The following is a 15,619-nucleotide window of genomic DNA, read 5'->3' as shown; positions in this document are numbered from 1 at the left end:
CACGCCTGGGTCATTCTCTGGTATTTTTTGTGGAGATGGGGTTTTTGGCACATTCACCCAAACTTACACTGCAGAAGATAAGTAACCTGCTTGAGGTCACCCAGCAGGCTTGGTGACAGAGTGAGCTTTGGGCAGCTCTGGGTGACTCCCAGCTGCCAGGCCACCTCTGATAACAGCTGCTCCCCAGGCATGGGGCTTTTCGTTTTCTCTCTGCCTCTACTAACCCTACTCCATCCTCTCGCTCTGAACAGAAGCAAGGACTCCCTCTGTGCTCCCTTTGACCTCTGCTGCCCCAGGCTCAGTTCAGGCTGGGCTGGGCTGGAGCCTTCCTGCTGGGTGGCCAGCAGTTTCCATGGCCGCCCTTCCGTGGTATTTGGATGTATGACCCTCTTTCCTTCTTTCGCACCTGTCCTTCTTGACTTCCCATACTCTCAGTAACCTCCTGGAGCAGCCATGTTTCTTTTCTCCCTACTTCTCCCATTTCTTTTTACTGGGACTATAAACTGGGCTATAACTACACTTTCTTAATGAAAGTCTCCCCCCGACCACCACTTTCTTCTTAAAACTCTTGTCTGAGACTTCCTATCACACCTACTATCTGGTCTCTAAAGTTTGCAAATTCTTCTGCCCGCAAAACCCAGTACAAAAGCAATAGTATTTACGAACTGCTTAATTGTCAGTGTTAGGATGGAAAGCTTCAAGACACTGCCACTGAATATGGGGAAAGACAGAGACGTGGGATTTGGGGTGGTCCTAACTCCAGCTGTGTGGCACCACGCCCTGTCCTATCTTCAGCCCCTCAGCTTCTCCAGCTGCAGAATCACAGCCTGGCTGCCCCAGGAGATCTCCAAGCTCCAGAGTCCTGTCTCCAGGGATCCGGTGAATTGATACTGGCTCTGTAACTAACTAGCCTTGCCCACACTTGATTGTGAGGAGCCATTCCGAGGCCTCATCTGTAACACCTCTGCAGTCCCCAAGTGAAAATGTGGCCAAGCACGTAGGAAATGTCATTTGAAGAGTGACATTTTTTATGTTTTAATGTCACCGTGAAATTCAGTAATAATCCCCAACAATACTATGGTATACCTGAAACCATACATTTAGCAACCGCCTGAGGTTTGAAAGCAGCTTTTGGGTACACATACACAAGACATACCAGGTTCCTGTAAGAGAGAACAGACCACACAGCGCTTATGTCTCCCCATTCCGGTAAGTTCTTGGGAGAAGAACGGGCTTGGAACCATTTATCCACCAAATGGCAACTGTCTGAACCGACAGTGCGTCTGTGTCTCTCTCTCAACCAACAGAAGGCTGGAGTATTTGGATTAATGAATAATTTAGCGCCAAGCACAAATACCATAGACATTTAGCAATAAGAACAGATAACCAAGTTGTTCATCACATTCAAAACTGTTTAGAATGGCTAAGCAAAGCTGAAATAGAGACAATCCCCAGCTGATGGGAGGTGGGGAAAAGTGCCAATCCAGAAAGAACAAATGTGTCACCTTATGTGACATTCGCTTCCACCATTGTTTTTCTTTCCTAACTTTGTCAAGGCTAAGGGAATTTCTTCACCTTTTTTTTTTTTTTTTTTTTTTTTTTTTTTTGAGACGGAGTCTCGCTCTGTCACCCAGGCTGGAGTGCAGTGGCGCGATCTCGGCTCACTGCAAGCTCCGCCTCCCGGGTTCACGCCATTCTCCTGCCTCAGCCTCTCCGAGTAGCTGGGACTACAGGCGCCCGCCACCACGCTCGGCTAAATTTTTGTATTTTTTAGTAGAGACGGGGTTTCACCGTGGTCTCGATCTCCTGACCTCGTGATCCACCCGCCTCGGCCTCCCAAAATCTTCACTTTTATATTACAGAGGCAATATAGCATGCTGGGCTAAGAACATGCAGTCTGAACACAGACTCTCCAGATCTCAGTTATTTCATCTGTAAGATAGGGATATACTTGCAGATCTATCAAAAGATTGTTGTGAGGATTGAATGAGTTAATACAATCATAACCCACTTAGAACAGATGCCTAGCATAGAGTAAGTGTTGGTAAGTAGTTGCCAATATTCATTTTATACCATGAACTATTGTTTGGACTACAATAGTGCCTACTAAGCGCCAGATTCAGCTACAGCCTTGTACATACAGGATGTTGGGGGAGCTCTGCAGAATTCTGCAAGGACTCACGGATAACCTTGACTTCTAGATGGGTTTTAAGTTCATTTTCAGTTATACTTGAGGCCTGATGAGCACCTACTGGAAAAAACTCCCCGTGTAACCACAGAGTCGTCATCTTAACTATGCAATGGGCACAGCCATTTCCATTTCACAAACGAGACAGACTCATTTCTAAGTCTTGTCTAAGGACCATAAATACAAGTAGCTGTGCAGAGGCTCAAACCCAGGTCTTGAGATGCCAAGTGCAGTGTTTTTCCCAGCAAACTACAGCTGCTTCTCATCTTCACTCATGGTTTATTTATTTCTGTCAGTCCAATAATATGCCCCATATGTAGAATGACGGATCATGCATTAGAAATGGGGATATGTTTAGAGATATACTGTTCTCCAGACATTGACAAAAATATAAAAATGTTTTAAGAAGAGAAAAATTTCCGTGAACAATCTCCCCCATCCATCCTAGAGACCTAAGAAATTGAAATAATTAGATTAGGGAATTTTTTGTCTTTCTTTTGGATGGTAAATGACATTTTTTAGATCACGTATTCCTAGAGTACTTACCTAGACTTAGCCTTCGAATGCGAGTTAAATAGATTTACTTAAACAACAGGAAGACATTTAGGTAAACCTATCTACAGTATCAATTCATTGGAGTTCTTTCAGTCCACAAGCCACTCACAGCTCATCTCAAGTTTTAAGCCAGATGGGCTTCAGCCTTTAGAGACTGGTCATTGACCCGGAAAGGGAGGGCCCATGCGCCATCTTGGCTTAGGTTTGCCTTGCTCTTGTTGCCTCCTGGCCGAGGCTCAGAGGGCGAGTATGTTCTCCCGCAGGCCTGAAGTCAGTAGACCCTGCCAACAGCATCCATTTACTCATGAAGAAGTCAGACACCTGGAGCTTAGGGATCTACTTGCTCAAAATGCTCCTTATCAGAGAAAAATAATAGCAACGTAAAACTCTCATAGCATGGAAGAAGGTGACATTTAGCTTTTTTTGTCATATGATCTTGGGATACCCAAAGACTCTACAAAACCAAAACCAAGTGTTTCAGGAAAGCAAGAGAAGCTTTTTGTTTTTTTTTTCTGAGACAAGGTCTCACTCTATCATCCAGGCTGGAGTACAATGGCATGGTCATAGCTCACTGCAACCTCCGCTTCCAAGGTTCAAGCGATCCTCCCACCACAGCCCCTCAAGTAGCTGGGACCACAGGTGCATGCCACCATGCCCGGCTAATTTTTGTATTTTTTAGTAGAAACTGGGTTTCACCATGTTGGCCAGGCTGGTCTCGAACTCCTGAGCTCAAGCAGTTAGCCAACCTCGGCCTCCGAAAGTGCTGGAATTATAAATGTGAGCCACCACGCCCAGCCAAGAGAAGCATTTTGAAATCAGTATTCTGAAATCTGAATGTAAGACTATTTTAGTTGCACTGATTGATATATAACAAAATAAATTAAACTCACAGAAGCCTCATGTTCAGAGGCAAAAATGACCTGTCCAAATTCAGCAGTGAGGGGTTATTAGCAGGGCTGGACCTTTGAGGGAATGCCATCATGAACTTCGTAACGTCTACAGGTAAGCCCAGCCTCTAAGCTTTGCTTCTCTTTTTGCTTTGCTTCCCTTGTATCAATAAATGGGAGCCCATCTGGGAAAATGCAATTGCACAAAAGAATCTATTTATTATTTATACTTTACCTCTTTCCATAAAGGATATTAAACTAAAATGTAAATGAAAGCACATTAGACACCAAAACTTCCAAACAAATGTTAATTATTATTTTCAAGGTACCAATTATTTTGAGGAAACCCTGTAACTTTTTATGGTTCTATGAATGAAATGGGCATTTCTGTGTGCTCTGACAACCAGAAAAAAACCTGCGTGGAAGAACAGAGAGTTCCGTGGCTATGTTCTTTCAAGGGCAATCTATTCTTCAGGCTGCCACTGTCAGTGCTGAAAATGCACACTGGCAACACATTTTTAAGTCATGGAGAGGACCCCAGCATTTACCCAGGAGACGTTTTTGAGCAAGCCTCTTTTCGATGAGCATTTGAACAGGCAGAATGGTATTCCTGCAAGGCATCCATCAGCAAGATCTTCTATTCTTACAAGCTTATAAGTGGGTCAGACTTTGATAGAGAGAACCAAACTTTGTGAAAACACCTCAAACGATCAGATGTCAAGGTTTTTTTTTTTTTTTTTTTTTTTTGAGATGGAGTCTGGCTGTGTTGCCCAGGCTGGAGTGCAGTTGCAGTGGTATGATCTTGGTTCACTGCAACCTCCGCCTCCCGGGTTCAAGCGATTCTCCTCTCTCAGCCACCGGAGTAGCTGGGACTACAGTCACGCGCCACCACACCCGGCCAGTTTTTACACTTTTAGTAGAGACGGGGTTTCACCATGTTGACCAGGCTGGTCTCGAACCCCTGACCTCAAGTGATCTGCCCGCCTTGGCCTCCCAAAGTGCTGGGATTACAGGAGTGAGCCACCGTGCCTGGCTATCTCAGGGTTTTTGAATAGACAATCTGGAGAGGAGAGTCACATCATGGTGCAGATCACCTGAGAAAAGTATAAAAGTCTAATAGGGGAGTGAATCCTAAAGAAGAGTATGCACTGTGGCTGACAATACTAGCAATGTGAGGGATGTGTAGGGGCCTTCAGGGGTAGGTATATGTATGTTGCATGCTTCCACCTAATCTCGTTTAAAGACATCAAGGAGAAAATTCTTCAAAATACCTACAAAGGATAAAAATGGGTTGCATCCATCTTCAAGAAGAAATGTACACTAAGAATAAAATAATGTTACCAAAACTGTTACTGAGAAATTAGGCAGAATATCTCTGTTTCCAAGGACAGAGGGATAGAATATTACCAGGAAACAGAGCAAACTGTTCCTGTCAGCCAGGGTGAGCTGCTACAAAGACCCTGATCTTAGAGTCCATGAAGATGAAAAAATGAACTATAAGGAGAAGCCACAACAGACGGTAACTACTAAAATGTCCTGCCAAGACAGAAGTCAATGAATTTTGGGGCATTTTTGGTGCACAGAGGACACAGAACCTATGGGAATTGGCCTCCTTTGACCAGATAGTTGACCTCCTTTCTGCCTAATTTTCAGGCTCTGGCAAATCCAGTATTTTGCTTTCTGAAAGTTCTTCATCTTGTAGCACTGCTTTAAACAAGCAGTTGAAAAATGAGAAAGGTAAATCCAACCAGCAATTCCGTAGTCACTCTCTGCATAAACTGTTTGCTACACTTCCATTATTTACTGTAGTAATCTGGTTATAATCATTTCATAAGTTGGGTAGGTACATAGTACATTTTTATGTTAGTCAGTTACCAGTGACTTAAAAATTTTTATATGAGGTTATAAAAGACATTTGCATTTATTTTGTCAATTTCTGCCCTAATTTTAAAATTCCTTCTTCTTCCTGCCCTAAGAATTGTAAAGTTTCACACCTCACTAGGCATTCTTGCCTCCTGACCCCTGGGTTCTAACATGATATAGCACTTCTACTCACAGGACAGACCTGGCTAAGAAACTCGGTATCCTTTCAATAGAGTTCATTTGTTCATCTGTCACCAAGGAAACTGACTTCTGCCTAGCCTTGTATGCATACTTGGGTAAGGCAATCCTTAATTTTTTCCACTGCCCTATTCATTGCTCCTTTATAGCTCTATTGCTAAGAGAAGAGAGGCTGAAACTGAGCAGTCATTTGCTCAAAATAAGAAAAAGAGGAGCCTGTCTTTTGGATAGGCTGGATACCAAACAGGTGGGGAAACCTGGAGCGTCCCTTCTTCAGGTTAAATTTATGTTCAGTTAAGTTTGTTGAATGGCTAAATAATGGAAGCAAAGCCATTCCCTAAAAGAGCCACAGGAACACCACAGACACTTAAAAGTTAACTAAACTTACCTTTGGGATATTATAAGTCAAGTTCTAGAATAATTACCTGTAAGGAGTAGTGTCATTTCGTTTCACAGAACTAACAGATTCCAATAAGCCTGCACTGCTTTCAGATAATCCTTGTATGTTTTTGCTCAGTTGCACTTGAATACGTCCTGCCTCTTTCCCTGGATGGCAGGCTTCTTGATGGATCGGTGACCATGCCTTCTTTCATGTCTATACTGCATGCTTCAAGGCAGGAACAAATTTTGCAACCATACTTGGTAAAAACAAGCGCTAGAACTTAATTCATTTGGTAGCAAGGTTGTAGGGGGAAAAAAGCACTTTACACTCATAGAACCCTGGCCATATCCCTTCTGCTTTCTGGCCATCAGTTTCTTTTGAGAAACTGAAAATACCAGCACCTGTTCCTGCCTGCTTCCTGGGAGCAGCAGGCATCCCTGGAAGAATGGCTGAAAAACTCCCTGTCCCAATGTCAGGGATGCTCACTCCTTATTTATTTCATTTTGCAATTGCTCATCTAAGAATTCTTGGGTTTGGCTTCTCACGGGGCTGCTGAAGAGCAAGGGATTGTATTAAAAAGGAGATTCTTGTGCCTTTATTCCCTATTATTACATACACTGGGAAGCAGCAAGTCATTCCTTGGGGGAGGTTTGTAAAAAGAGAAAGCAGGCAGAGGTTTCTTAGCAAAAGTCAAAGGTGCCCTCCTTGAATGAGATGCCAAGCTATTCTAAGACCTCGTGTGTCACAAGTCTCATGATGAAATAAATACCTACCAATGGAGACACAGTTTGAGACAGCATGAGGGGGCAGACCAGCCACCCACCATTTCATATGTCTATTGGAAAGTGTAAGCACCTGTCTGACACCTGGGAGGGAAATAATGGAAGCAGGGTACTTGAAAAAAGGAGGCTAAGACCTCTTTCACTACCCCCACAGCCCAGAGAGTCTCAATGGGGTACTACAGTAGACCACTACACTGCTCTACAAGGGGCCAGGGTGCCCTTCAGAACAGCGTGAACCCAGCTCACTGCTAATATATTATCTGGCCTGGAAGGTGGCAGCAAAAACCAGCCACAGAGAACGCGGAGCCCGCCTGGATGTGTGGGTGCCCCACCCAGAGCCTTTGTCTGCAGGACTTGCCATCCAGCCACGTCTGCCCCAGTTGTTAATTGGAGATCACGTCCCTGTAAAGGGGGCTTGCTTGTCACTTGCTGTGGTAACGGCAAGAAACCCCTTCTTTGTATGTGCAAAAGAAAAAAAAAGGCCAGTTTGCGTACACTATTCTGTTCCTGTACAGATGGGCAGGAGGCCCTCTCCCAGTTCTCCTCCTGCTGCTCTTCGGAGCACAGTTACTCTCTTTTCTAGGGGTCACGGCTCAAAATCCACCCAAGACATCACCTGTTTGTGATGCACAGGAGAAGACAGAGGTTTGTGCATTGGTTTTCAAGATCTCTGCACCAGATGCCTGCGGAAGGGGCATCTTCTTGCAGCAGTTAACCTTTTATGTTATGTTTTTGCTGGAAGAGTCTAAAACCAGATGGAGAAGGTGATGGAGCTCCTTTAGGTGACAGCATGCCACTCAACACGACCCGCAATTTCGTCCCCTGAGCTCAATGTGCTGAGCACGGGACGTCGGGGTTCTCTCTGGTACCCACGATACTCGAGAGAGCTACTGTAGCCTCTAGCCTGGAGGCGAGGGCTGGTTCCTGCCTCTCCACCTCGTGCAGGGGACTACTTCGAGAACACCCAACTTCGCAGCCTAAGAGGAATGCACAGCTCACCACTTCCGCTAGATGGCGCTACTTCCCCTACTCCGCCCGCGAGACACCCAATTTATAAAATAAATACAACCCAACACCTCCCAAAACCACACCACATAATAGCAGCTCACAGGCTCCCATTAAAATCTCAATTTGGGGCCGGGCGCGGTGGCTCACGCTTGTAATCCCAGCACTTTGGGAGGCCGAGGCGGGCGGATCACGAGGTCAGGAGATCGAGACCACAGTGAAACCCCGTCTCTACTAAAAATACAAAAAATTAGCCGGGCGTGGTGGCGGGCGCTTGTAGTCCCAGCTACTCGGAGAGGCTGAGGCAGGAGAATGGCGTGAACCCGGGAGGCGGAGCTTGCAGTGAGCCGAGACTGCGCCACTGCACTCCAGCCTGGGCGACAGAGCGAGACTCCGTCTCAAAAAAAAAAAAAAAAAAAAAAATCTCAATTTGGGAGAACTGAGTCTACCTTCGAGCAAGTCTAATACAATTACATTAATAAGACACAATCCCGAATTGCACCCGAGCGTCCCCCACACTCGCCCTCCCATTAAATACACCTGTCCCCCTTGCCCGGGCTTGTACCCTGGGTTGAGCTGCGGCGCGAGCCGGCGCTGAATCGTCGCCGTGCCCACCCGTCCACTTAGGAACGCCGGGGCGGCTTGGCCATGGGCATCCTCGGCCCTCAATCCAAGGTCCGCACCTTCCCGTACGCCGGCGCGCCGAGGCAAAGGGCCTCCGGGACGCGAGCCCACGCGGTGCACTGCGCCGACATCCCCGAGGCCAGGCAGCTCCGCAGCCGGGCGTCGAGCGGGAGGCGGGGGCCCGGGCGGCGCGGGCCAATGGGGGTTCACGGCGGGACAGTCGGGTGGCCGGCTCCGTCCCGGGCTCCGCGAGCCGGGCGGAGGGAGGGAGCTCCCAGCCCGCACACGGTGTAAGGGACGTGCGCCGGGTCTGCCCAACCACGCGCGCTGGCGGCTGCCCGGGGGAGAGTATTTTAGGAAAAAAGAACAAACACCAAACCACAAAAACTTTCCTGCTGCCAACAGCTAAAGCGATCGAGGCGCAGCAAAGCTCCAAATGTGGGCAACATGGGAGCAAGATGAGACGCGGGGCTAGGGAAGACCAAGGCAGCGCCGTGGCCCCGGCAAGTGTCGGCGGCGCCTCGGAGATGTCAGAGCCGGGTCCGCCCGGCTCCCGACCCGCGCTTACCTTGGCGGCTGCATGAGCCCCTGCGGCCCGCGGGGGGTGAGGCTGGCGGGGCTGCGGGAGAAGAGGGGGTGTCGGGGCGCCGCTCGTCTGCCCCAGGGCAAGGTGGGAGGGGCTCCGCTGGCGCTGGTCCCCGCCGCCCCGGCCGGCTCAGCAGCGGCCCGGGGCGCGCCTCCTGCTCCCGGGCTGCATGCCTGCGAGCGCCTGGAGGAGCCGGCCCGGGAGCGAACGGCCAGTGCTTCCCCGGCCCAGCGGCTCGGGCTGCGCAGCCAGCGCTCGGGAGACAACTGCAGAGTGGGGCGGCCGGGACCAGCCCCCTCCCTGGCCCGGCCCCCGCCCGCCGCCGAGCGCGGCGTCGCGAGGTTCGTTTGCGCGCCGAGGGGAGGGGGCGGGCCGGGCGCCCGGGCCGCGGGCGGGGGGCGCGCGCGGACGGGGCCGGCAGGGAGGGGCGGGCAGGAGCGGGGTGCGGGCTTGCGTTGCCCCGCCCCGCCGCGGCCCCACCCTCCCGCATCAGCACCGGCTGGGTGGGTGCGGAGTGCGCCAGCGGCCAAGTCAAGATTCCTTGAATGCTCAGGTTAGGGGGCGCGGGCGGCAAGCGCGGCGACTCCCCGGGGCGCCTCCAACTTTCCGAATCCCCCGCAGGGTTGCGGTGGAGCGCACGGTGTCCTTCAGTTAGGAGGTGGTCGAGGGGAGTTCTGAGATTTCTGGAGAAGGCGGTTACATCCAAGACAAATGCTGTTGCGCTCTGCGGAGACGCACCTTTGTTCTATAGAGATTTTGTTGTTGTTTAAGACTCTTCTTGAAAAAACTAATACATATGTATTACATGCTAACACACGAATATATTCTTGCGTAGAATTTTACCTAACTCAGGAGTGTCTAGAGTGAAAAGACCGTGTCGCATTCCCTCGCACGGCCGCGGCTCCCCCGCGGTAACCTTCGCTCAGGGTGTGCTCCGCCGCGGCTCTTTCCAGTCTCTGCGCTTTTACGTGCACACGCACAGATTGCGAGTGGAATCTCCTGGGCTTTTCAAAAGAATGTTTTCAACATTCAGCGCATGCACACAGTGGCGAGAACACGGCCACGCAGGGAGCGGTAAATCCCCAGAGGCCTCGGGAGCCCGGGGAAGGACCCTTGCTGTGAAACAGCAAACAGCCACCCAATCGCCATGTGTGGATCTGAAACCCCAGCTGGAGCGTGAAGTCGGTCTGGTTACACAGCTCAGGCCCAAATTAGCACTGCACGGTTAGAGAGATTTGCCAGTACATTCTAGACAGGGTTATGACCTTCCCCTTCTTACAGAACAAACTGTCTTGAATTTTGATATGATGAGAACTCTGGATTTGCAAAATGAAAAGGTATCGTCCGCATTAAAACACGATCGTTATTTATGCGTGTGGTCTTGAGAGATGTGGTTTTAACTCAATATTCTCCGTTTTATTTGTCAAGTGTATTTGGATAATCTATAGCTGGGATATAAATAAAATTAAGTGGTTTAGCAGGAAGGGATTGGGTATGGGTTTCTAGAATTAGCTCTGACCTTAGGCAAGTCATCTAGCTCTGCTGGGCTTCAGTTGCCTCATCTATGAATAGTAGGGTGTGTGTGTGTGTGTGTGTGTGTGTGTGTGTGTGTGTGGTCTTCCGGCCCTGACATTCTGTGCCCTGACATTCAGTGAATAACCAATTTCTTCATCTTTCATAGCTCAGCTCCAACATCTTCCCCACCCTCTAGGGAGTCCTCACATCCATGTCTCTCCTTCCTAACACTGAGCTCACTCTGTAATTATGTGCTCACTAGAGTGACCTTTCCGTACATGTTGGCCTCTCCCACCATACCATAAGCATCATGAGGGCAGGAACCAGGACTCCTTGGAGTCATCATTGCATTCCTAGCACTTAGTATGGTGCCTGGCACACTACAAGAATCTCTGAATGACTGTCACGCAGATAATAGATTTCTTACTGTTCTTCCAAATTGCCTGGCATTTTAAAAAGTCTATAAGTGGAAACGTGTCTTTTTAAAATGAGGCCTTTGGAAGGTAACCAGCAAGGTTTTCCGATGGTGGGGGACAAACAATCCACTGTCTAGATAAGGACGGACAATTCTCAGCTCAACCAAGGGCCGTGGAGGTAGCCAGTAACTGTTTACCTCGATGAGTGCAGCCACTCGTGGAGAAGACAACGAATATTAATGCTACTCATTAAGTACTTGATTAAGTTGGAACCCTGCATAGGCAGTTGGAATACACAGAGTGCTCAGATTTAAATGAAGCCGTGAGGTGTGTTTAGGGTGCAAATTAACAAACGGACATGATTTCAACCAACAATCTAGAAACATTCCTAATATAAAGCTCCAGGGTATCCTTGTCTTTCTTTACTGCAAAGGGCCTGGATTCCTTAATATGAACAGGAAACAGGCTAACCTACGTTCAAGAGTTTAAAAAAAAGAAAAAAGGCCATTAAGAAACAAGGGGCGGGGTAAGTGAAAGTCTAAGTCAGTACAAGACTAATATCTGTATTAGTTTCTTTCTTGTCTGATGTGTAGAGTTGCCAAGGGAGAGGTTAAAATCCGGCCTCACATTTATAGAGGAAAACTGGGGTTTCCACCCCTTCTTGGCCACTCTTCCTCTTTTTCCCTTTTGTGAGGGAGGATACGTGCTTGCTGGGTAGTTGCCAGATCCACCTGGATGCCACCTGGTGTGAGAAAGCTCTCCTGGGATGCACCACACCTGGCGCAGGGAAAGCCTGTGCTACTGGGGTGTGGAGCAATTTGCTGTCTCTCTGTTGCCAGTGAGGGGTGGTGCCTACTGGGCAAGAGTGCATCCTCGGAATGTGGATTCATAGTGAAATTGACAAAGCAATGTGACAGTGATTTGGCCTTACTTTTCACTCAGGGTTGCCACTGGGGCCATCCCTTTGGATCGGGTGCCCTGCCCATTACATTTTTCTAGACAAATTCAGGTTCAAAAGTAAAAGGCACCTTAAAGAAAGAGCAAGTCAGCAACTGTCCTCGGAACCTACTGAGGAAGGACTGACTGACTCCCACCCTTGGCTTTAGTGAGCCAAGAGCCAGCAATAGGTGCTAGGACTTACTACTTCTGCACAGACCAGAAGAAGCTGTGTTTCCTTCCAGCAGGGATGCCTCCCGGAGGCATTTGTGTCAAGCACTTCCTCCATGTCAGGCACTGGGCTCAACACTGCAGAGGGTGCTGACCCGAGGCACACAGCCTCTGTCCTTAGACTCTTGCAGTCTAGTGGGAGCAAGAAGGAGTAAATAGGCCTTGGTGGCTAGGGTTGAGGGGGCATTGCATAGCAGCTCCATTATCTGTCCTCATCAGCAACCCTCCGCATAGAATTCTAATAAAACACAGCACTTGTGCAAATGCTTCTTAAGGCCGGTCTCTGGCCTTTTCTTCCAGCCAGACTGCAGCTCAGAGAGTCCCAGAGACACTCTGGAGTTGACGCTGCAAGGTAGAAGGGAAGAAGAGACAAACGAAATCTAGTGTCATGGGATTTAGGAGACGGATGGGATTATTGCTAGTTGGAAGGACTAGGAAAGTCTTTATTGAAATGATCACTGATGGCCCATCTGATGGATCTGATTGTAGTGTGTGGTTGATAGGGAAGGGGGGAAAGCATCCTGGGCAGGGAAGTCGCCTGCATAGGGGCACGGAGGTGGCAAAAGGTGGGCAAGTTCAATAGGGAGTGTCGAGTCTGGTTGGAGTGTGTGCACTGGAGAGACGAGGGAGGACAGGCTGTTGTGATTCTTATGGTTATGGGTCCTTTCTAATTTGGTCTTGAGGTCTGTCAAGAGTGGCCGTAAGCCAAGACAGCCACTCTATGAGAGCCCTGATTGGGAAAAGTTAGGTTTGGGTGTGTGGTTCAGGTGAGACGCAATGACGAGGTGAATGTAAAATGCATGAAATACAAGAAATATGTTACTTACAGATCCAGGAGAGGTTAGGGGTGCCAACGGGGGGCTGAAGGGGAAGTCTAGAGATTGCAGGGAGCTCAAACAGCTGGGAGAGGAGGGAGTGAGAGAGAGAGGGAGAAACAGAAAGAGAGAGAACCTGCTGGCTGTGCCTTTATTATGTTCTATGGGCATTATCCCTTAGGCTTTCCTGAGGGGGTTGTGGATTGGCTAGTTTTAAAAAATGTGTGAAGGGGGCAACTGATTAGCATGATTCTGGCATTGGCCGTTAGGTTTTATTGTGAGCAGCAGCTGTGGGAGGTGTTGGGTTCTGGCTTAATGAGATGAGGAACACACTGGCCATATCACACACAGCTACATGAGGAGGAAACGTTTCCTCTAGGCCGAAGGTGGCGGGGTACGGCTGGGTTTCCAACAACGTATGTCGGCCCTAAAAATGGGTGCTGAGGCAGCACATAGATTAAACAAATGTATGACTCTTCCTCTCATGGTGCTGGTGCCTTGTGTCATTTTTTTTTTTTTTTTTTTTTGAGACGGAGTCTCGCTCTGTCGCCCAGGCTGGAGTTCAGTGGCGCGATCTCGGCTCACTGCAGGCTCTGCCCCACCGGGGTTCACGCCATTCTCCTGCCTCAGCCTCCCGAGTAGCTGGGACTACAGGTGCCCGCCACCTCGCCCAGCTAATTTTTTGTATTTTTACTAGAGACGGGGTTTCACCATATTAGCCAGGATGGTCTCGATCTCCTGACCTCATGATCCGCCCGCCTCGGCCTCCCAAAGTGCTGGGATTACAGGCTTGAGCCACCGCGCCCGTCCTGCCTTGTGTCATTTTAAAAAATAGAAGCCAGGTGTAGTCTGAGTGGTGGAGATATTGACTGCAAGGGGAATACGATCATTTAACCAGCGAATTAAACATTAGTGGAGGGTGGTTCTGTTGTTGGAGATGATGAACTGATAATTTAGTGAAGTATACGTAAAGATTAGTGGTATTGTGTGTAACCAAGAGGAATGGTGGCTGTGGGTTGGAGATGCAGGCAGGGAGTTGTGGTAGAAGGCTGGAGGTGGTGAGTAGGAGAGGGCAGCCAGGTGGTCTTCTCCCCAGGAGGTCAAGGGGTTGACTGATATGAGTCAGGTGCCTCCTGGGAAAAGTAATCATCTCTCTTACTTTTCATAACCAGTGCCGGATTTGCCTTTAAAAATGGAAGTATGGGGGTGTACATTTGAGCAGAGAGCAAGGAAAATACCAGGATTGTGGGCCAAGCACGCAGCGAGTTCAGGAAGAAAAGCAAAAGATGCTCTGTGTCCATCGTGTGCCTTAGGAGAGGCAATCCACTGGCAAGTACTGCCGGGTGGAGGTTTCACTGTAAGAGGCGAAGTCATGTCTGGCACAGGACGTGAGGTCATCTCCAGCATCGATCAAAGTCTTGGGTTGGAGCAGTGTTATCTGAGGCACTGTCATTTCCAGCAGTGGGATTTTGGGCTAGGGTGATGTTGTCTGGGATGTGGGAATGGGGTCTCTTTTTTGAGTGGGTGCCCCCTGGAATGGATGCTGTAGACCTCTGGACTGTAAACCAGTGAAGGTATCCAAAGCAGTAGTAATAAGATCAGCAGTCAACAGACGTGGGCAGCTCTCCCTGGCAGGGCTTCTGTTTGGTTTGGTTTTGGTGGAAGTTTAATTTTAAGTGGATTCTGTATCAGATGAGCAGCTGCCTGCCTGTTGGTCTACAGTTAATGAGTTCTAGGAGAGCATGTTCCCTCAATCTTATGGGATAGGGGTAAGATAGAAGATAGAAGATTTATAAAAAGTAGGTTAACGCCTGGGGCAAGATAGAGAATTTTAGTGATTTATGTGTTGGACTGGAATTGGAAAAGAGGTTATTTGAAAACATCAGTGTGTCTTGGAGTTAAACTGGTTATCAGGGACCTGTCAGGGGCATGAAAGTTCTAGTGAATGCCTTTCTCAAGAGCCCAGCATCATGGTATATTCTAAGAAGTAAAATGTGTTTTGGTTACTACCAGGGATGTCTGTAACTTTGAAGGGAATAAAAAGTGTTCTGGAAAGGCCTTATAGTGTGGCCTTGGAATATGTGGAAGTGTGTGATTTTGATATCTTTTGGATATCTGTGAGGCAAAAATATCCCAGAGCTCCTTACCTTGAAGGGGACAATTTCTAGAGAATGACCTGATAGTTTCTAATCAATTTGCCCATTTGTTGGCCAGGGCATCCGGGGCCAAGATGACTGCCTGAAGCTTGGCCAAGTCTGTTTCTTGGGTCCCATCCTTTATCAGGGACATCTTAGCTAAGGGATGGGAAGCAGTAACATTCCACCAAGTTCCACCACATAGGATGGTCAGCAGTGCCATCTGTACAGTCTACAAACTCCCATTACTGTTCACTCAGGGAATCTCATGAGCTTTCAGGTAGCCAAGGGCTCTGTAAAAGAGGTGACCTCTTCCAACACTCTGGCATATGGAAAGGGGCTGAGAACAAGGAAGGCACCCCCTCCTGTAGGTGGAATATGCCGGGGGGCCCAGGTTTTGATCCGTCCTGTCTTAGGGAGGCCATTATAGCTGTGCTGAGCTGCTGGGGGTACAGTTTCCATGACCCACAGCATAACAGGAAGTTGGGAATGCAGAGTCAC

The 15,619-nt window shown here is 48.6% G+C and overlaps 1 protein-coding gene across 1 annotated transcript in view; it reads right to left on the bottom strand.

The window, feature by feature from the left end:
* The window catches only part of RGMA (repulsive guidance molecule BMP co-receptor a), a 46,620-nt gene extending 37,307 nt beyond the window's left edge, over positions 1-9,313 (bottom strand). The window contains exon 1 of the mRNA XM_055277129.2: positions 9,053-9,313. Coding sequence (XP_055133104.1) covers positions 9,053-9,066 — 14 coding nt within the window. The 5' untranslated portion in view covers positions 9,067-9,313. The remainder of the gene's footprint in view (positions 1-9,052) is intronic.
* Between the last annotated feature and the right edge of the window lie 6,306 nt (positions 9,314-15,619).

This window comes from Symphalangus syndactylus, chromosome 5 (assembly GCF_028878055.3).
Source record: "Symphalangus syndactylus isolate Jambi chromosome 5, NHGRI_mSymSyn1-v2.1_pri, whole genome shotgun sequence".
Lineage (NCBI taxonomy): Eukaryota > Metazoa > Chordata > Mammalia > Primates > Hylobatidae > Symphalangus > Symphalangus syndactylus.
Note: the sequence above shows the minus strand (reverse complement) of the source record. Positions and strands in the feature narration are given on the sequence as shown.